This window comes from Stomoxys calcitrans, chromosome 1, assembly GCF_963082655.1.
Source record: "Stomoxys calcitrans chromosome 1, idStoCalc2.1, whole genome shotgun sequence".
NCBI classification, from domain to species: Eukaryota; Metazoa; Arthropoda; class Insecta; order Diptera; family Muscidae; genus Stomoxys; species Stomoxys calcitrans.
The window spans coordinates 12,201,411-12,224,742 of NC_081552.1; the positions used below are offsets into that span (position 1 = coordinate 12,201,411).

At 37.9% G+C, this 23,332-nt stretch overlaps 1 protein-coding gene and 1 long non-coding RNA gene across 2 annotated transcripts in view; one reads left to right on the top strand and one right to left on the bottom strand.

Moving 5' to 3' along the window:
* Positions 1-8,498: 8,498 nt before the first annotated feature.
* Positions 8,499-9,045, top strand: LOC106087864 (uncharacterized). Its single transcript, XR_001221338.2, has 3 exons — positions 8,499-8,561; positions 8,672-8,798; positions 8,905-9,045. It is a non-coding gene; the product is annotated as an uncharacterized LOC106087864 (long non-coding RNA).
* A 3,375-nt stretch (positions 9,046-12,420) lies between these two features.
* Positions 12,421-23,332, bottom strand: part of LOC106087881 (anoctamin-5) — a 41,753-nt gene continuing 30,841 nt past the window's right edge. The window contains exons 4-12 of the mRNA XM_059361108.1: positions 22,186-23,232; positions 16,840-16,985; positions 16,199-16,779; positions 15,919-16,136; positions 15,659-15,823; positions 15,131-15,584; positions 13,225-13,618; positions 13,066-13,156; positions 12,421-13,001 (exon numbers count right to left, since the gene is read on the bottom strand). Of these exons, the coding sequence (XP_059217091.1) occupies positions 12,651-13,001; positions 13,066-13,156; positions 13,225-13,618; positions 15,131-15,584; positions 15,659-15,823; positions 15,919-16,136; positions 16,199-16,779; positions 16,840-16,985; positions 22,186-23,232 (3,447 nt within the window). The 3' untranslated portion in view covers positions 12,421-12,650. The remainder of the gene's footprint in view (positions 13,002-13,065; positions 13,157-13,224; positions 13,619-15,130; positions 15,585-15,658; positions 15,824-15,918; positions 16,137-16,198; positions 16,780-16,839; positions 16,986-22,185; positions 23,233-23,332) is intronic.

Genomic DNA, 23,332 nt, shown 5'->3' on the forward strand with positions numbered 1-23,332 from the left:
CACCAACATAAAACCCCTCTCCAAACTGACATCTACCTTGATTGGGACAAAATGGGACTCAATGGTATTTAGGTTTGGAATATGAAACTGATATCAAATTATGAAATAGCATATCGTCGTGTACAGTGAATGCCGATAGCTAGAATTAATAATTTGGTACAAATTATCCTATTTTTGAAAAAATAGAATATGCGATATTGAATAGTTCAAGGTGTGGAAGAGAACGTCCTATAATGCTGTAATTAGTACTATTTGGTAATTTCTTTACGGGTTGACAGTAAATGTTTGACGATTAGAAGATTTTTTTTTTAAATTGGTACATTTGGGTACTTGAAAGGTCAAATTGGTATCTTCTATCTATAAATTGAGATACAGATACGTCATGCTATAAAATATTGGGCGATTAGTAGATTTTTTCTCGAACTTTGTATATTAAGATACTTAAGAAAGTTCAAAATGGTACTTTCTTTTCGGATTGAGCTAGAACTGAAATTTGGCATGCAGGTACAATTTGGCAGTATATCGGGCGACTCTAAGAATTTTTTTAAAAACGTTTTGTTTAAGACATTTAAAAGGTGTATTGTTCTACCCAGCAGCTGTATTCAAATCGGCGAAATCGGCTAATAAATGTCTCTTTTATGTGCAGAGGTTTGTGTAAATATGGTCCTATATGGGCTAGTTCAGGAAATTATCCTGCGTTAGGTCAAAATACAAATCTGTGTAAAACAGTGATTAGAACTTATAGATGGACAGAAATACAGACATACAGAAATTTGTAAATCGTCTTAAAATTTTAGGTGGTTTAAGAAGAAATGAAGGGCCAATGGGTTATAAACAGAAGGACTACATGAATATACCGCCTATCATATGTTGTGTATATAAAGGGTGATTTTGTAAGAGCTATAGAAAAGTTTTTCAAAAAAAAAAGACACATAAAATTCAGAAAAAATCCAAGAAATCTTAATTTGAATCGATAGTACGGTCCATATAATTTAATGTTTGAAGATTACTTCATGCAAATGTTGACCGTGACTGCCCCTCAAATGGTCCATCCGCTTAGTCAATTTTTGGCACACTCTTTCCATCATTTCGGACGGTATCTCACGAATAAATGCTTCAATGCGTCAATTGAAGCGAGCTTGTTTGTATAGACATGACCTGCTAGTCATGCTAGTCAAGCTCTTGCTAGTCAAGCCCTTGCTAGTCAACCCCTTGCTAGTCAAGCTCTTGCTAGTCAAGCTGGGCAAAAAAAGTTGGATATCATCTCACGGTAGCGCTCACCATTCACAGTTACGTTACGATTAGCATCATCTTTGCAGAAGTACTTTCCAATGATGCCACCAGTCCATAAACCTCAACAAACTGTGACTTTTCTGGATGCATTGGTAGCTCTTGCAATGCTTTTGGCTAATCTTCACTCCAAAATCAACAATTCTGCTTATTTACGTATCCATTGAGTCAAAAATGAGCTTCGTCGCGGAACACAATTTTTCACATTCACATTTCAGAGCACGCATTTTGATAATAAAATTCAATAACTTGCATGCGTTGTTCGTTTGTAAGGCGATTCGTAGTTAAATTATAGACCAAACTGTAGATGTTTGACAGAGAATCAAAACGCGAAATGTGCCTGAGCTGTTTAAACCAGTGTTGCCAAAAAGTAATAGCCAAAAAGTCATCGTTTACATATCTGCATTTTTACTCAAAATATTGAAGTTTTAACGATACGTATAGTTCGACGGCGAGAAATCTCTTATTGTATCAGGAAGAAGATTGTGTAACCTGGTTATCCTAACAAGAAATGATTTGTTCATATAACCACTGGCAGATGGAAAAATCATTTGGTTACGCCTTGAACGACCAAATGTAAAAGTATACAAGAAATTGAGGTGATTGGGCTTTAAAAATTTTGCGGAAAAATAACAGCAGTTTAAAATCGGTAAATCTCAAAACGAACAACCTACAAAGCGTTCGGCATGAGCAGAGACGTGATCGAAACGTTTCAAAGAGAATAAATATCGGATTGCTCTATTTACGGTTAGCTTCATTTACCTCATATTTGCGCCAGTTGTCCGCGCCGAGTTTGGTCCAAATCGGACCATATTTCGATATAGCTGCTATGGGGGCATAAAATATGATTTTTTCACTGGATTATAACGAAAGGTGGTTTACATATATAAACGAGATGGTGGGTACCTAAAGTTAGGCCCGGGCGGACTTAACTCCGTTTTACTTGTTTTAACTCATATGTTCCATACACTCAGCCAATTTACTAAAATATGTCCATTTGGAAACAATCATGGCCCAAAATATGTACATTTGAAAAAAAATTTTGGGCAGTTTTTATTTACTATTTTTTAAGCACAATTTTTTCTAAAAAATTCAGAAACAAGTTTTGCTTATAATTTATCAATTTGAATTTTCATTTTTCTGAAAATTTACAAACTAATTAATTTTACACACTCATTTCTTGGACATTTCCAAATGTTACCTTCAATAAACAAATTTGTCGCAAGGTGAAGGAAGATTCTTGTTGTGAGTCAATTGTGTTTGTGTTGTGTACCATATTTTTGCAAAACCAAAATAGTTACTTTGGTATAGGAACTAAGGAACGATAAACTGGAACTAGTTCCTCCGTCGGAACGCACCGAAAAGGATCCGTTCGATGAACGATTTTGGCCAAACTAACTGACACTTGAAATCTTTATTTGAATCGATAGTACGGTCCATATAATTTTATGTTTGAAGATTATTTCATGCAAATGTTGACCGTGACGCGCCTCAAAAAGTCCATCCGCTTAGTCCAATTTTGGCATACTCTTTCCAGCATTTCGGCCGGTATCTCACGAATAAATGCTTTAATGTTGCCTTCCAATGCGTCAATTGAAGCGGGCTTGTTTGTATAGACATGAGCTTTAACATAGACCCACAAACATAGTCTAAAGGCGTTAAATCGCACGGTAAGGCGGCCGATTGATCGGTCCCGAACGTGAAATAACATGTTCTCCGAACTCGCCTCTCAATAAATCCATTGTTACGTGTGCTGTGTGGCATGTGGCACCGTCTTGTTGAAACCACATGTTATGCAATTCAAGCTCTTGCATTTTGGGCAAAAGAAGTTGGATATCATCTCACGGTAGCGCCCACCATTCACAGTTACGTTACGATTCGCATCATCTTTGAAGAAGTATGGTCCAATGATGTCACCAGCCCATAAACCGCACCAAACTGCGACTTTTTCTAGATGCATTGGTAGCTCTTGCAATGCTTCCGGCTGCTCTTTACTCCAAAATCGACAATTCTGCTTATTTACGTACCCATTGAGCCGAACATGAACTTCGGCGATGGAATGGAAAAGGCGCGCGATTAACTTTCTTAACAGATCAAGCTTTTTGATAATAAAATTCAATAATTTACAAGCGCTGTTCGTTTGCAAGACGATTCGTAGTTAAAGTATAGACCAAACTCCAGATGTTTGATAGAGAATCAAAACGCGAAACATGCCTGAGCTGTTTAAACCAGTGTTGCCAAAAAGATAATAGCCTCGACGACTACATTATCTTAGAATTTTGCTCGAAATAGGTTCAAATTAGATATAGCTCCCATATATATGTTCGCCAGATTTTGGCAAATTTGCAATAATGTTGTCATTTGTCAACCGTAGTTAATACAGTTTGAACATATAGGCTCGCCAAGGTCCATTAAATTTGGTTCAAAATTGAATATAGCGCCCACATTGTACTTACAGGGTAGGTCTAGGTTTTTATACCCTCCACCATAGGATAGGTAACTACTCGAAATATTCGTCTGAGACCCCATAAAGTATATATATTTTTGATCGTCGTGACATTTTATGTCGATCTAGCCATGTCCGTCCGTCTGTCTGTCGAAAGCACGCTAACTTCCGAAGGAGTAAAGCTAGCCGCTTGAAATTTTGCACAAATCGGTTGGTATAGTAAATGGGTCATATCGGTTCATGTTTTGATATGGCTGTCATATAAACCGATCTTGGGTCTTGACTTCTTGAGCCTCTAGAGTGCGCAATTCTTATCCGATTGAAATTAAAATTTGCACGACGTGTTTTGTTATGATATCCAACAACTGTGCCAAGTATGGTTAAAATCGGCCCATAACCTGATATAGCTGTCATATAAACCGATCTTGGGTCTTGACTTCTTGAGCCTCTAGAGGGCGCAATTCTTATCCGATTTGAATAAATTTTGACACGACGTGTTTTGTTATGATATCCAATAACTGTGCCAAGTATGGTACAAATCGGTTCATAACCTGATATAGCTGTCATATAAACCGGTCTGGGATCTTGACTTCTTGAGCCTCTAGAGGTCGAAATTATTATCCGATTGTACGACGGATTCTCTCATGACCATCAACATCCGTGTTTATTATGGTCTGAATCGGTTTATAGCCCGATACAGCTCCCATATAAATCGATCTCTCTATTTTACATCCTGAGCCCCCAAAGGTCTCCAACATATAATTTAATTGTGGTCCAAACCGGACCATATCTTGATATCGCTCTATTAGCAGAGCAAATCTTTTCTTATATCCTTTTTTGCCTAAGAAGAGATGCCGGGAAAAGAACTCGACAAATGCAATCCATGGTGGAGGGTATATAAGATTCGGCCCGGTCGAACTTAGCACCCTTTTACTTGTTTTTTATTTTTTTATCCCACTTTGGAGGGAGGGTGGACCTTTGTTTTGTTACCTTATTGTCCACCCAATACCCTCACGTTGCCTTGTCCCACTATTCTCTTGCCCCACGATGCGGCGAGGGGGATGATCATTATGGAGGTATGAACTTCATCCCGGGTCTCCTCAACAACAACAATATGTGGTGTAAGGCACATGTTATCGCAATAACCATGATTTCTCCAGTCTAGTCCAACATTAATCACGAAATAGAAGAAAAGAAAAGTTATTAGTGATGTCCATAATGTTTTTCTTTTTTATTTCGAGTTCCGCTCTATCTGAAAAGAAAGGAGAAAAGTTTAAAATGAATTAGGTTAGGTTAGGTAAGAGTGGCAGTCGAAAATGAATTAGATGGAATACTTATGAGATTGGCGTGCACCGTTGTATTCTGTGCATATGTTGTATTATGTGGATCCTGATTGGTTCATATTGAAAGCCCACCGAAATAAAAAGCGTTCCGCCACGTACTACGATAGGGTTTCATTAACGATTTTTGTTTAAATTGGACATGTTTTGTAAACATGCAATTTTGCAAGCGGGAGAAAAAGGTTTTGATCCAGGATAGTGGGAACAAAATAAAAGGTCCGGGCCACAATTTAGAATAGGATGGATATAGGTGGCCCTGAGAAAAAGCACGGGAATGGGACTTTTAAGTAGGTAATGTTGGAATAAAAATGGCCGATTTTGGAGAAATTTTACCCAAGCGAGCTCTGCGAATGAGGAACCAATGCAAAAGTTCCCATCAGCGAGTTTAGACGGACATCACCTTATCATATAGATTAAATACTTTGAATTTTATGTTGTAAACAGAGTGTGGAAAAAGTGAAATTAGTACGCTCCAAACTATAACGGCCCTATTGTGAACTATTGATTTATAGTTAAAGACTTTATAAGTGAATATAGAAAAAATAAGTGAATATAAAAAAAATATAGAAAAATTTAAAAGGTCAATAAATATGCACTAAAGGAACGTAAGATTGATCGTTCAATATAAAAAATTTAATTCAAATAAAGGCCGGTACTATATTCGGGTTTTGCGTTGGAACTCCATATAAAAAAAAAAACAAACGGAAAATCTTCGAAACGTGTTCGCCTCGTCATAACTTGTTTTTTCATCTAGGGAAAATTTACATAAAAAGGTCTGTGAAAGAATGTTTTGTGCTTTTGGTCTTGCAATTACAACAACAGTATTTGGTAAAAGTGAAGGATGTTGACAAAGGCTTTTGGAAATGTGTGCTTATCTTATATATATTTGTGTTTGTTTGTATGTTTGTGGGTTCCTTATAGACTCAGAAACGGCTGAACCGATTTTCTTGAAATTTTCACAGATGGTGCATCTGAACCGGACCCTATCCCTTACCCTTACATCACCAGATCTCGGTGATGGGTGGTGCGATTTAAGCGAAATTTTGTGTGCTTTCATATAGTATCCTAAAAATAAACATTTGGTATCCAAATTTCGGATGGATACCAAACATATATTTAGACCAATCACGACAATATGGGACGCAAATGAAAGGTATTTAGTATTTAGGATAAGAAAACGTATCTGATATCCAATTGTCGGACCATGTGCCAAAGGGACCACCTCAAGCCCCAAAACACCCCTAAATCGGACCATGGCAATATGGGATTCAAATGAAAGGTATTTGCGAGTAGAATACGAATCTGATATCCAAATGTGGGACCACGTTTCTGGGGGTCCACCCCTTTCCCAAAACACCCCACAAGCAGGACTTATGTGCTGAACATGGGAATATGGGGTTTAAATAAAAGGTATTTGAATGTAATATACGAATCTGATATCCAAATATGGGACCAAGTGTTTGGGGGGCCGCCACTCACCAAAAACACCCCCAAAAGGGGACAAATTTACGACCATAGCAATATGAGGCTCAAATGAGAGGTCTTTGGGAGTAAAGCACGAATTTGATATCAATATTCGGGAAAAGTGTCTACGGGGCCACGCCACCCCCACAACACCACCCAAATAGTAAGTATTTTCTGACTATTGCAATATGAGGCTCAAATAAGAGGATTTTCAAAGTGGAACACGAATCGGATATATATTTTTAAGGCCAACTCACTGAGTGGCCGCCCCAAAACAAAACACCCAACAAGACCACGTATCTGATATCAAGATTAGGGGCCAACTGTCTAGCGGACGTCTCACCACCATAACAACCCCCAAATAGGACGTATTTGCTCACCAAGACAATTTGGGTCTTAAAGAGAGTGGAACTAAATATTCATAGTTTTTAGGGCCAATTCCCCAAACCGGACATATTTGCTGACTTTTGCAATAAGCAGTTTAAATGAGATTAAGAAACGAATTTGATATCCAATTTTGAGGGCAATGGCAATATGGGGTTCAAATAAATGATATATAGATATATGAGAATAGAGCACGTTGCTGATATATTTTCCGGGCTTAGTGTTTGAGGGACCGACCCAATCCCCAAAACACTCCTAAATCGGGCATATTTACCGACCATGCAAATTTGGAGCTTAAATGAAAGGTATTGGGGGGTAGAGCAATAATTGATATCCATTTTCGGGACCGATTTTCTTGGGGTCTACCCCTTTCCCAAAATACCCCACAAACAGCAATTTTTTAGTGACCATCACAATATGGGGCTCAAATAAAGGTATGTTGGGAGTAGAATACGAATTTGATCAAATGTAGGACCATGTATTTAGGTCATCACCCCTTCCCCAAAACACCCCCCAAAGGGTAAAAATTTTTCGACGATGCCAATATGTGGCCCAAATGAAAGGTATTTGAGATTAGAAAACTTATTTGATAACCTATTTTTGGGGCCATGTGTTTGGGGGACGCCTCATTCTGTAAACTCCTCTTAAGCCAATGGCAATATGGGGTTTAAATAAATGGTATTTGAGAGCAGAGCACGATACTGATATTTTTTCAGGGCCATGTATCTGGAGGACCACCTCACCCCCGAAAACACCCCTAAATCAGACATCATGAGAATATCGGACTGAAATGAAGTATTTTAAGAATGGAGTATACTTTACATCTAAACTTAAATTCGTAGACCAATAGATCATATGGGATTCAGATGAAGGCACTTATATTGTTAAACTGTTAGTCAAGTTAGCATGGTATTTCACTAAAAGATCGTTGATTGTCGAAAATAAATATTGCAAGGAACATTTTGTTCCATATAAAGTAAAAGAAGGCGCAGCGAAGCGGGCCCGGGTCAGCTAGTTTAACTTATAAAGGCCGGTACAATATTCGGTTTTCGCGTTGAAACTCCATATAAAAAAATAAACGGAAAAATTTGCCGAAATGTGTTCTTTCGTCATAACTTGTTTTTTCATCTAGGGAAAATTTACATTTCGTGACGCCCAGCACAACCACAGTCGCTGTGCGACAAGTCATTTTCTTACGCAAAATACGTCAAACTTCTAATTGTAACTGAGTGTCTTGCAATTACAATAACAATATTTCGATAAAAGTGGAAGATGCTGACAAAAGCTTTTTGAAAGTTGTGCTTATTAAACTTATACCAGTAAAAAAACTGCAAAATCTAATTATTTTTACAAATAAATTCTGCATTTGTTTCTTTTTAAATTGTTTTGTGTTTCATTATATATTATTACAAAGGGGTGGGTTTTGGTTGAAATTACAAAAACATACATGCTCGTAAGCAGCTGATAAATTGTTTGATGCCATATTATTTTATAGTTGCCACATATTTCTATATATGTAAATGGCAACATTTTGGCCAAAGAAACCCAAAAAAAATCAACCTTGTCAAACCACCGAAAGAACGACTTTCGGAAAATTTTCCGTAAAAAAGAATGTAGTACCAGCCTTAACTATGAAAGTACTACAAAATCTAATGTTGTTGTTTTTGATTTTTACAAATAAATGCTGCTTGTCTAATGATTTTTACAAATAAATGCTGCTTTTGTTTTTTTTTTAATTGTTTTGTAGTTAATGCACCTGAGGTCTGGTGAAGGAAAATAATTGATAAAAGGTTCCAACAACATTGTAAAAAGGAGAAAGAGTATCATTTCTGTTTTTTTCGTTTGAATGGTGGTAAAGTTTATACCCCAGCCCGGTAAGTAACGATCAAGAAAACATAAAATCTGAGCCCGTTGACTAAAGAACTTTAGTTCAACGCAGATGAATATAAGGTATAATTATTGGTTTTCCTCTATCTTTAGGAAGCTCCTTCAGGTCAGTTAGGTGGATGTTTTGTGGAACACATTACCCGGACTGTATGAACAATTTGACTAAAGGCTAGGTTGCCATAGTGTGTACTAGTTCAGTATTCTCGGGAAAATTCTTGGAGACTACATATTTAAAAAAAAAAATAAGTACATTTATAATTTGTCCTATGTTTTCCTTGATTAAACTGTTTTTTTGCAAATAAAATGTTTATTTTATTGTGTATAGTAATTTGTGATAATTGATGTTTGAAGTATTTATTTTATTATCTTTACATCATTTTATTGACCTTTTTAAATCAAGAAAATAACTGCAAAGAGAGATTCAAAGTTGAAAAGAATATGTCAGTCATAACGAGAATAGAATCGGTTCGGTTAGAATAAATACACTGCTTCAGGGAATCGATTTGGTTCAAAGTGACCTAGAACAAAAAAAAAAAAAACAAAAAATAATGATTAACACAAAAAAAAAAAATAAAACAAGAGTTTTTTTATTAACCAAAATTTAAGATAAATATTAATAGAATAGACCTACATTTTATTTAATTTTCTTATTACAATTATTTAATACAATTATTTCAATGTTTAGGTTAGTAATTTTTAATATAATGGAAATAAATGATTTGAAAATTTTTATAACGTAAGAGAAATTAGGGAAGGCTGAATTTATTTAAAAAGGAGATAGGTGGTTAATTTATAAGCGGGTAAGGGAAGGGTGAGTGGTGTGAGGGGTCATAAACTAAAAGTACATTGATTTGGAAATTTTATGACCAAGGTGCGACTGGAGGTAACACCTTCTTCCCTATCTGGATGTGTGCTTTTGGTATAGATGTTTGTGTATAATGTTGTCTTTTTATGTAGATGTCGTTGGGCTAGAGGTTGGGATGAAGACTCCCTGGAGAGACGGTCTGAGCTGGCTGGTCTCCGAGCTTCTCCTAGTGCCAATGCGGCATGTAACAAATGCGGATAATGCAGGGTTCTGGTGATCAAGTAACCTATGAACCATCGAATGTGGCCCTAAATGAGACAGTGGGCACTACTGCAGAGATTGAAGAGACGCGAGTAACAGAAGAATTATCTTCAGCCCGATGATTCCGGGGTTAGTCTGCGAGTACCATTGCCTGCCCCGGGAAATTGGACCGCACTTGGATATTCGATTGGCTGGTATAAAATGAGCGGCTGTTGCGTTAATGATGTCTCGGAATTTCCTCTCGGCAACTAGCACATCCGTTCACTGAAGCCGTTATTGGAGTACTCTCTGAAGCCAGCCCCATCGGCCTTCCTCTGATTGATAAACGTCCGGCGCTCAGAGGTTATGAAGTCGGGTGGTCAGTCGATGGTGAGAATTATGGGGAGGTGGTCTGATCCCAAAGAAAGACGGCTTGCCAGGATACATCATACAGGGGATGCAATGGAAATGTCTGGCGAGCTGCTGCACCTCCTCGTAATCCTAGTGGGGGCATCCTTATTCACCGTGCAAAACGTAGAACCTTCAATCTGCTCTGCCAAAGCTATGCCCCGCTGGTCGTTACCTAGGGGAGAATGCCAAGAAAAGTGATGCGCATTAAAGCCCCCTAGAACCAGACGATTATGTCGGGCTTGTAAGCCTGGCCTTTAAACGGGACACAGCTACCAGCCGTCGGTATATACAAGTTGTATAGCTCTATCACGGCAGTACCGGACCTGACTACTATCCCCATGCACTTCATGGAGGGGTCACTAGCGCCAGGCGTAGGCGAGATGGGTCTACACTGCTGCAATAACAACAACAACAGATTATTTCTACCGATACCTTGTTGGCGTAAGTGCATAAAGGCAGAAAAAACAGAATGAGCGCGTTGAGCTTTGGTTTTGAGCGTGCAAAAATGCAACTCTGCACACGAAATCCACAAAAACAATGAGGAAAAGTTAGAAGATTTTCAACTTTGGCAGTTGAAAGCGAGTGCCATTTTGTGTTGCCACACGTGGAATAGCGTTTTTGGTCGTCAAAGTTGAAAAATGTTTAACATTTGCGATTTTTTAACATTTATTTGGAGAGTTGAATTTTTCAACACGACGCAACGCATATTCTGTTTAGGCCTTAAGTGATTGACTAGCATGATCTTTTTTGATGCACCACATCACATCTGCTTACGCAACTTTTCCAAGTTTGAAAATTCAACCATGTTTAGTATCAAATCATTTAGAGGGGTTCTTTCCGATTTTATTTAAACATAACCCTTAACAAGTTTTAGAAATTTTATAAAGAAGGCAAACCCTTTACAGAGAAGCCCAAAGATAAGCGGCTTTCGACATAGTTGGGAAGAAGTATTTATCCTATATTATTGGCGTAATTTGCAGAGATTATAATCATAGGGCATGAGTTGTAGGAAAATAGTTTAAACAACAATGCCCTGTGTGTGATGCCGCTGTCTTATCATTCTTCAGTCGCGTTGTTGTAGCAGTTTGTTGTGTTCTATCTTTCGCCTGCTTGATTCTGTTGAGTGTCCAGATCCGGGAACTCCGCGACTAACATGGGGTGCGCCCAGAGGGATCTGGGTCTGAGTCGAGTGGAGATGGCTTGGCAGTTAAACAGGTAACGTGTGGTGCCTGGTCACAACCGGGACATACATCTTGGATGTCTGTATCAATCCTTGGTCTGTAGGAATTGGTCTGCCAGATCGTAATTGATCCAGAACTACTCTGGTTTGCCGGGGGAGGTCAATTTCTTCAGGTGCAACTGGAGGCGGTCGTTCTCCAAGGACGACATTCACCCGGTAAATATTAACTGTATCTGAATGTTGTCTAGACCTCAGTCAAACAGTATAACCTTTAGACAATCTTGCTGTAGAGGTTAGTATGTCCGCCTAAGATACTGAAGGGGTAAATTCTCGGAGTGTAGTGTTGCTAAGCAGCACGTCGCACAGTGTTGCCTCTAAGTGTATTCGTTGGACGAAAATAGTTTGAGTTAACATAGAGCTCTAAAAACGCCGCCAAGAACGGTCCAATTCGGCATAAAACCTGATATAGCTTCCATTTAAACGAGTCTCTTGATTTGAGATCTTAAGTCTATAGAAGGCGTTTACTTCAACTTACGATATGCTAGATCCCTGTTTCCAAAAAGGAGCCGAAAATTAAAAGTATGTAGCATGCATTTGTGAAAAAACCTTTGTACGAAAACATCGATTAGTTAAAGGGGACATCAAATTAAATATTTTTTTTTCAATCTTCTTATATGAAGGGGGGTTTTTTAAAAGATTATTAACAAATTTTAACAATTTTCATTTTCGATGTTGGCATTTTTGTCCACCACTTTGCGCCGTTCGAACTCCGCATGAAAAGAAGGCTCCTTGTCATTGAGCTTTCTTTATTCGGACTGAACTCATCCCAATTACCCCTATTCTTTAATGGAATGTTCATGGGAAAATGTGTAAAGGGTATGGTATAAAGGGTATAAATTGGAGATAATTTTCTCTGTGTGTCGCTGAGATTCATAACTTTAACAATTTTTCCACAAAAAATTATATTTGCATAAACATTTCTAAAGAGTAATTATTTATTTACATAAAGTCTAATAAAATTTTATAATAAATTAGAACAAATGAGTACTATATGAAGAAAAGAAAAGTAAACAACCTGATTATCCGATTTTAAACTAGAAAAAAATTTAAAAAAATGTAATTTTTACACAAATGTTTCCCTTTTTATGTCTAATGTTTATTTTTGGCCTTTAAAATATCTTCGGATTCCGCTTCTTCTTCATGTCAGGAAACTTCCCAAACAGTAGACTCCATGGAACGCCTTGGCCGTGATGGTACCTCAACATGGGCATCTAAACCATCACTTAAACGTGAAAAACGTCGAGCCCAACTACGTCTTGTTGCAAATTGTCCTCCATCCGAGCCAGAAAATTGTAAACTGGCATTACTTTGCCGACTTCCGGCCTCCCGAAATACACTTATTAGGTCCTGGCTGTCGCCTTGAGCTCTCTTCATGCCATGCTGATATTTGGCTTCTTTGGCCAATAGTTGTTCTCTTTGCATTTGGGTTTTTACTTCGGCAGGTATGTCAGGTATAATGAATTGCATAATGCCGGTAATAACGAAAACCACATGCTATAAGACAGATTGCAAACAATTAAATCGGAACATTTTGAGACAAAAAATTGAAAATACGTACCTCAAACACCACAACAAATGCAAGACGAGCAGCAAAAACGTGCCAATAATGTGGGCTCAATCCATAGGGTTCATAATCTTGAGGACCATTTCTTGAAAAAAGAAATACAATGAAGCATGAGCAGAGTGTAGTTTTGAATACATCTACGAATAGGATTACCTATAACCCCTATAATAACATGTATCTGGATCCTTTTCGGTTTTGGCACCCCATTCTTCTTTATAATCCGAAGTATTAAATACAGACAGCGAGTGTTCAATGTAACCAGCTAAAGTATTCGATTCTGAATAGACAAATTTATAAACCATTCTTGGTATAAAATCACTTGTGTAGGCTATCACAAAGGCATTTGAGACAACGGCTGTGTAGGTGATAATTCTTAATATCCCATACCAGGCACCAATATCTTCGACTCGTTCTGCTAAGGGGCGACGGGCTTGAGTTACCATTTTGTAAGCATCCAAACGAATTTCGGCAACATTATTCAGTAATGCGAACAGGGGCGCCAAAGGAAAAGCAGCTACAAAAAGGGTTACAAAACCATACTGGAGAACTGAAAAAAGCGAAAATTTTGTAATATGTAATCTTTGGTGTGCCAAAGGAGCATTGTAATTCTACTAAAGCGGACTGGCCCGATGGAGTCTTTCATCGGCAAGCGCTGCCGCCTCAGTGTACAACCAATGCTAGAACAACAACTAAAGCGAGGAATGGGTGGTAGTGCGGAGAAATGTAATGTTCATGGGCAAATTTGCAATTTGCATTTGCGAACTTATCAAAAAGAAGAACGTCTTCCAGGGATTTGGTTCAAAAGTTGTTAACTCTTTGTAAGTTGTCGGGTTAATACAACCAGTGGATTTATCTCAGGTATTCGCGAACCACTACTCAATTGTCGAGACGTGAATTATCTACCCAGTGAACCAAATTTCGGATATCAGACATTTCTGTACAAATTCTGAACTCTTCTGACAAGACCTTATGAAATCGTTCCGAAGTCCGTTTGATTTTCTGAGGGATTTTTTTTCTACACTTTAAAAGAGTTCTGAACGACTTGTCGTTTCTTTTGAGCTTCCTTTTTTTTACTGGTAGAAATTTTTCCCGACAGTACGGAAGCAATTCTGAACGATGTCTCAACTCGTTGTCAAATGTTTTTGTCTCTTCTATGCTTGCTTGTTTCCATATTTTTGTTTGTGAACCGTTGGATGCCGCTGACGCTGAGTGCTTGGGTTCGAATCCTGGTGAAAACATTAGAAAAAATTTCTATAGTGATTATTCCATGCTGGTGGTGACTATGCAATGTAAAAACTTCTCCCGTTCGGACTCGGCTATAAAAAGGAAAGAATTCTTAGAGAATGTTCAAGAGCAAATTTGAACCGTCGGAAAACTCATTCGAATATTGTAAGAATCTTTCAGAATTCGATAAGTCAGAAAGCACATCCGAATTCTACAAATTCTTATATCAGAATTCGATTCGACTTAACGGAAAAAACATTCAAATTCTTAAGGAATTCTAATATACTTTCGGTCCAAATTCGATAAGAAAAGTCGTAAAACACATCCGTATTCATAAGAATCAACATCAGAATTCGGTCAGAAGTCTACAACTATGACAAGTTTAAATTTCCTTCCGAATTTCCCATAATTTTGGTTCAGAATTCTGTCAGAATTCGGTGCGAAGTGTCGACAAAAACATCAGATTTCCCCTAGACATTTTGTTCCGAAGTCGTGTCAACAACTCCTTATATTTTTCGCTATGAAAATTGAAAAAATCGCGAAAAGTAAACTCAGGAGATAAACAATTCTTCTGGACGATTGTAACGCAATGAGTTGCGTAATAATCGTCGCGAAGAATTGTAAAAACTTCCACACACCAAATGGATCCAATGAAATCCTAGAAGAGTGTTTCGCTACTCATTCGGAAGAACGATCTTCCAGAAAATAGTTTTATTCGTCGCGGTGACAAACGCTCTTCCAAAATTATGAAAAATATTTTCAGAGAGCTATAATAGAGGGTGCTCCACATGCGTAAAGTTGGAAAAATGGATGTATCCATACAAAGTATACTCACTCATTTCTAAATACTCATCAAACAAAGCCAGTCGCCCAGGATCCTGCATATGATAGTCCTGTTCCCAGGCCATATGCAAATGACTTTCATCTTTCGTAGCCTGTTTGTGTTTTCTCTGTCTCCACCAATTGTAAAATTTGGGAAACAAGTACTCCATAAAATTATTCCAACACTGTTTGCCCACCATTATAATGGCCAATTGAATACATAATTCGGAAAGGCAACCTGCCGGGTCGCAAATATCGTTCTTCAAGCGAAAAAAGTCACTACGGCGAGCCTGATCATCGCCGGGATAGTCGAAGAAACGTCCCTTGAAGAAAGCAATATAGATCAGGGATGAATAAAAATTCATGAATTCAAAAAAGAATATCTTGAATGTATATGAATCCTCATATTCTGTGTGAGTGCGAGGATTTTCCAGATTTGTTAGACGTATAGCCAGACGATGATAAATCTGGAATACCAAGAAAAATAAATGAATAAATATATTGTATGTGGTAAAAAGTAATTTGTAGTATCTTGGCACACCCTTGTTAATATCATGATAACAACCAAATTGATAAGGGCAGCTGTTATAGTGGTGAATAGTTTGGCATGCGCATTCAAGAAAAATCCACCGCCCCCATATATAACTGTGACCATGGAAATGCGATAGATAATGGTACCCAAGACAGCAGAGAGAACCACAACTATCTGAAAGAAGTGAATCAGAAGGATTTTAACAATTATATATATATATATATATATATATATATATATATATATATATATATATGTTTGATAATTACCATGAAAAATACTGCACTTCCTGTGATCACAAAACGTATGCTTCTATTCCAAGTTGACATGTATGGCTCTTTTTCTCTAGTGACAGGATTTATGCGAAAATTTGTCGCATTTGTTTCAAATTCTGGGCGATTTTCTTCATCTGATTCTACGCTGTTTAGATCCCATTCCCAAACAACCACAGACTGCTTACGTTTCCACAGCTCCAAAAATGTTGTTGCTGAAATGTTGGCAATTGCAAAACGGTGATTTGCCGTTTCTACTTATGTGATGTACACTTACCCCAAAAGGACATAAATATTGCAAAAAATACCGTCGACGGATTGTCAAAAAGATATGTGATTCTTGAGAATAAACAAGACTGTGAGAGCCGCTGATAACTGCAAGCCTTGTCACACAAAGGACATAGCGTTATGTTGCCCGGTCCCCATTCATTACATATTTCCTTACTAGGTGTATTATCCTCAGACTCCAGAGTAGCTAGTCCGTAGATAAAGCATAAGGTGCCCACTATCGATGGATAGACCAACATTTCCGTGTAGAAGCCCAGCCAACAAAAGTACAATGATATTTTATCACCAAAATATTTGCGCACAAGACACAGTGGTTGCTTTTTATACCACTGTGAGGGATGGGCCCATGTTTGATATAGAACTCGTCGGTCCAATGATACTCCACTGGAATGAGGACGATCATAGCGACCTTCATGCAGTGGAAAACAAGCCAAATATGTGTTGTCATTCAAGAGACGCCGTATGCCACAGCGATCACTATCATCAAAGGGTGTTCTCAAGAGAATTTGCATGACCATTTGAGATCTTTGGGCACTGGTGTAGGCAGTTGCTCGGTCTTTAACAATAAACCTATTTTATTAAGAAAAAAATTATGGCATGATTTACCAGCTCAAAAATTGTTTAGCTTACTGTTCTTCCGGGTTTCCATTGGCCGTTGCAGCCTTAAAAGTCGTCTCGCCTTCTAAAACACTTGCTTCCAATTGTATTTTTTGAGTTAATTTATGCCATACCTCTTTCCAGTAGGTAATATTACGCGAAACAATGTTTTCCTCTTCCTGAAAATTTATAACATATTGATATTTTTTATAATTTCATTGGATGAAATTATCAATCAGAATTAAATTTTAATAAACATCAATTTTTATTAAAATGTTAGAAAACCTATATTCTATTAAATGTACACTAAAAAAGGTTCAATCTAGGTGAGGTTAGGTTGAAACAAGTAAAAGCGTGCTAAGTTCGGCCGGACCCAATCTTGGTGACCCATCACCATGATTTCTGCTAAAAAATTATACAAATTAAATGTTGAATTCATTCAATAAGCAGATCGAATTTACAATGGAATGTGAAACAAATGGCATGCTATCCTAACTTGACACAGTAGTCCATAGGAAAGGCAACAGATTGAAGCTCGATTGGTACCAAAAAGAAACAGCATCCGGAAGACTCATTAACTTCTATTCGAAGTATCCAAGGAGGATAAAAATCAACACTGCCACAAATTTTATCAATAGGGTGTTCAAAATAAGCGACAAATCCTTCCACATCGAAAATGAGAAGAGAATTCGAAACCTATTAGAGCAAAATGATTTCCCAAGAAAAACGGTAACGGATCTAATAAAACACGTGAAGAACAAAAAGGACAAGGATACGAAGGAACTTGCACCAAGAATTTATAAAAGGACAACATATATTTCAGGCTTTTCGGAGAGCTTTGGTAATTCCAACATTTACAACAAGGACTCATACCAACTGGCACTAAAAAGCGGCAATACCGTCAACAACTTGTTTAGCAAGACTAAAACCAGGATAAGGAAAGAGGAAAAATCGAACGTGGTATACAAGATAAGCTGCGATGGGGACAAGTCCTACAAACTTGTCCCGCTCATAAATCGGATCAAAAGGCAAAGGATAAGCCTTTAGAACAGAAGACTGCACTCACAGCCCACTGTGCTACTCGAGGACATGTACCAAATTTCAAGGACGTCAACATATTAGCCCAAGAACCTAACTACAAAAGAAGATACACATTGGAAATGCTGTACATAATTAACACCCCAACTGCCGAACGTATGAACTACAAAACGGATACAGACCACTGTGCACCAATATATAGAAACTTGATATAAGCAATAGACTAATATAAGCCATAGACAATAAGCTTCAGTCATTCTTGTGTGGTGTAAAAAATAAGGTCACTTGTTTTAAAATGTTATTTATGTTTCAAACGTTCAATTTTAATCAAATTCATATTTTGTTTCTGTGCTTTTGTTAAATACTGTTTTATGTTACTATAATCTTTTTATTAATCCATTCCCTGATGAAGATTACCGGGCGGTAGTCGAAATATTGGAAAAATTTAAAATTAAACAATTAATAAAAAACACCGACACCTGTTTTTAATAATTGTACATGACCTCAAGCCGAACTATCCACGAAATTACAAACTAAATTTAGTTGAATGCATAAGTGAACTTCTGCCAAACCAGCAAAAATTAAAGTTTCTAGGAACCGAACAAGGATAATCGAGAAACCGGTTTATGTGGGAGCTATGTGAGTTGTAACAGAACATGGCATGCAAAGTTTCAGCCAAATCGGACAGATCAGTTTATATGACAGATATACCAGGATTTATACCGATTTGGACCTTACTAAGTACAGTTGTTAAAAGTCACAACAGTCAGCTAAATCGGACAAAAATTGCGGCTTCCAAGGACTCAAGAAGTCAAATCGGGAGATCAGTTTATATCAGAGCTATATCAGGTACAGACCGATTCGGACCGTAATTGGCACTGTTGTTGGAAGTCATAACAGAACACCATGTGCAAATTTTAGCCAAATTAGACAACAATTGTGGCTTCCAGACAAACAAAGAATAATGGATACGAATTTCTATGCTATTGGAGCTACATCCGGATATAGACTAATTCGGTCCATACTTGGCTTGGATATTGAAGACCAGTAGATGTCATTGTGCAAAATTTCAGCCAAATCAGATAAGAATTGCGCCCTCTAGGTCTTAAAAAATATATTCGGGAGATCGGTTTATATGGGGGCTATATCAATTTTTAGATCGATTCAAACCATATCTGTTGGAAGTCATAGGAAAAGTCAATGTGTAAAATTTCAGCCGAGTCGGACAAGAATCGCTCTCTCTAGAGGCTCAAGAAGTATATTTGGGAGATCGTTTTTTATGGGAGCTCTATATAGTGTTGAATCGATTCAAACCATACTTAGTGCGTATCTTAGAAGTCATAGGGAAAGTCATTGCGCAAAATTTCAGTAAAATCGGACAAGAATTGCGCTCTCTAGAGGCTCAAGAAGTATAATCGGGAGATCGGTTTATATGGGAGCTATACCAAAACATCGATCGATATGGCCCATCTACAATCTCAACCGACCTACACTAGAGGGAAGTATTTGTGCAACATTTCAAGTGGTTAGGTTTACTTCTTCGAAAGTTAGCGTGCTTTCGACAGACAGACGGACGGACATGGCTAAATTGACTCTGAATGTCAATACGATAAAGAATATATACATTTTGTTGGGTCTCAGATCAATATTTCGATGTGTTACAAACGGAATGAATAAATTAGTATACTCCCATCTTATGGTGGGTATAAAAATGCAAATTTGCCCATGAACATTCCATTAAGGAACAGGGCCAAACTTCTCACATATCAATGAGTGCTCTCCGATTCAAGTTTAGGCTCAATGATAGGGGACTCCTTTTTATAGACGAGTATAAAAGGCGTGCCGCAGCGCGATACCTCTTTGGAGAGAAGTTTTTACAAGGGTCTATGCATGGCATAGTATCTCACAAATTGTTGCCTTAATGCTATCTTGTTTTATACGCCATTTTCGAATTTTTTGGGTTAGTATCGGTTATTTTAATGTTATGACCCGTCCTTTTAGAATCACTAAGAAAAATTTCACGTTCCTTATTTAGTTTCCCAGATATTGAAGTATAAATATACCAAATGGGGCCTATTTCAATGTATTTTGCAAACTTAGAGTGCGTTTATCCCAAAATCAATAAAGTGGCGTATGGAACAAGATAGCATTACACCGAAAAAATGTCCCCAGCATTAGGAGGGGAAACCCACCGCTTAGCTACTTTTTCTGATGTTCTTGCGAGGATTCGAACCTCTGCCCAGCGGTGGGTTTCAAAGGAAATCAAATTTCCATTGAAATTGTTGACTTAATTTTTATGCCCTCCACCATAGTATGGGGATATACTAACTTCGTCATTCCGTTTGTAACACCTCGAAATATACGTCTAGGGCCCCACGATCGTCATGACATTTTAAGTCGATTTTGCCATGTCCGTTTTTTCTCTCGTGATGAAAATTTGCTAAATTATTCAATTTTATTATTAAAATGCGTGCTCTGTTAAGAATGTTCATTGCGCGTTTCTTCCATTTTAACGACGAAGCTCATTTTTGGCTCAATGGGTATGTAAATAAGCCGAATTGTCGATTTTGGAGTGAAGATCAGCCGGAAGCATTGCAAAAGCTACCAATGCATCCAGAAAGAGTAACAGTTTGGTGCGGTTTATGGGCTGGTGGCATCATTGGACTGGACTTCTTCAAAGATGATGCAAATCGTAACGTAACTGTGAATGGTGAGCGCTACCGTGAAATGGCAACTTTTTTTGCCCAAAATGTAAGAGCTTGACTTGCATGACATGTGGTTTCAACAAGACGGTACCACATGTCACACAGCACATATAGCAATGGACTTTTTGAGAGGCGAGTTCGGTGAACATTTTATTGCACGTTCGGGACCGGTCAATTCGCCGCCTAGATCGTCCGATTTAACGCCTTTAGACTATTTTTTGTGAGGCTATGTTAAAATGCATGTCTATACAGACAAGCCCGCTTCAATTAACGCATTGGAAGACAAAATTGAAGCATTTATTCGTGAGTTACCAGCCGAAATGTTGGAAAGAGTATGCCAAAATTGAACTAAGCGGATGGACTATTTGAGGCGCAGCCACGGTCAACATTTGCATGAAATAATCTTCAACTAATTTCGTCATTCTGTTTGTAACTAATCGAAATATTCGTCTGAGACCCCATAAAGTATATATATTCTTGATCGTCGCGATATTTTATGTCGATCTAGCCATGTCCGTCCGTCTGTACGTCCGTCCGTCTGTCTGTCGAAAGCACGCTAACTTCCGAAGGAGTAAAGCTAGCCGCTTGAAATTTTGCACAAATACTTCTTATTAGTGTAGGTCGGTTGGTATTGGAATGAAATTTTGCACGTCGTGTTTTGTTATGATATCCAACAACTGTGCAAAGTATGGTTCAAATCGGCCCATAACCTGATATAGCTGCCATATAAACCGATCTTGGGACTTGACTACTTGAGCCTCTAGAGTGCGCAATTCTTATCCGATTGGAATGAAATTTTGCACGACGTGTTTTGTTATGATATCCAACAACTTTGCCAAGTATGGTTCAAATCGGTCCATAACCTGATATAGCTGTCATATAAACCGATCTTGGGTCTTGACTTCTTGAGCTTCTATAGGGCGCAATTCCTATCCAATTTGACTGAAATTTTCCTTGACGTATTTTATTCTTACTCTCAACAACTTCGTCAAATAAGGTTCAAATCGGTTCATAACCTGATATAGCTGCCATATAAACCGATCTGGGATCTTGACTTCTTGAGCCTCTAGAGGTCGCAATTATTATCCGATTTGCCTGAAATTTTGTACGACGGATCCTCTCATGACCAACAACATACGTGTTTTATAGTCTGAATCTGTCTATAGCCCGATACAGCTCCCATATAAATCGATCTCTCTATTTTGCTTTTTGAACTTAGCACGCTTTTACTTGTTATTGCTATCTTTGAAACTCATCAACAAGAGCCATTACTTGTTTTGTGTCGCAAAATGTTGTGGAATGTTATGCTTTCATTTATGTTTGCCTAACAGGTTTTGTGTTTTGATTATTTTAGATATTTTTTCTGGCTGCGATTCGGCAATTGCTTCTCATTTTCTTTCCAAGATTAAAATTTTCTCTCTTACAAACCCATCATAAATTAATCAGCAGTAATTTTCAGCAAACACCAGATTTTTCCTTTTTTTCCTGCTGTTCTGAAACTGCAAACATTTTGCTATAACAGCAGAACTACTGTTGTGATCGCAGCAGAATTTAATGCTAACAGTCAGCAGATAATGTTTGCTTTTTTCAGCTGACTTTTTTCTATGAATGTATGAGTATAAAAAACTACACTTACCCATGGAGATTTTACCGATATGGTAATGAATCTTTTCACTGGCAATTTGAGATTCATTACCTCGGCCAGACGAGTTTCCAAACGCCAGGGTAAATGAATTTTTAAAAAATATGTACATTCATTGAATGATTGCGATTTATCTTCTAACTCTACTTCGAGGCCCTCTTTAATTAGGTTTTCCATGAATGTTTTGCGATTATCTCGTTTTCTTGATTCAGCTTCAGTCATTACACCCAAATCTTCCTCTTCCCAAGCCAAAACCATATCGATTTTACGACGACCATCGCGAAACATTAATGATTCTGAGTCAAGACCTTCGCGATCCTGTTTGCTTACACGTCGCGATTGTTCCTCCTCCATGGAGTTACGTTTGCTCTCCTTACGACTGTTATTGAAAACACTTCCATTAAGGCTGGACTCCATTGATGTGGGTTTTGAGTTTAACTGGGCCTTTTCATAGGATATTAGTTGTTTATAGGCAAATTGATCTTCCAGCATTGAAACCTGACTCTTAATCATAGGTTTTTCCAACTCATCAGGTGGTTGTACATAATCATTGACCAAAGAATTGTGGTCCATGGTGTCTGGGGTAGGTGGGGCGGACAATTGTAAGGCTAAAGAGCGATGCATTGCTGTACCGGGTAAGTTTTCCATGTTATCAATTTTGGGTCCAAATGCTTGGGTGGGACTGGGTTCGGCCGAATCCGTTTCCAAATGGGTAGGCAGCGGTATGGACATATTGTGAGATTTATAATAATTAGGACGCCATTTGTCATTGTATTGATTGTTGCTGTTGGCACTGCCCAGTCTATTGCGTTGATGGGTGTTATTGCTATTACCGTTGTCGTTGTTGCTAGAGTAAGGAAAAGGCGCTAACATTGTCATTTCCGTTTCCGGTGAGTGTTGAGGTGTAGTGAGTGATGTATCTTTATCGCAGTTTCGAATTTCCGCCTCGTTAACAAGAAGAGCATAAATGTTATCGGTCGATGTTCTTGGATGATGTATACTGAATGAGCTTAAAGGTCCAGTATCAAAAAGGCTTAAATCCTGGGAAAAAGAAAAGAAACATTTTTGTTACAATTAAAAATTAGCTGTCACAAATTCTAGATCCAATTTTCACAAAATTTACTTTCAAGCAATTTTTGAC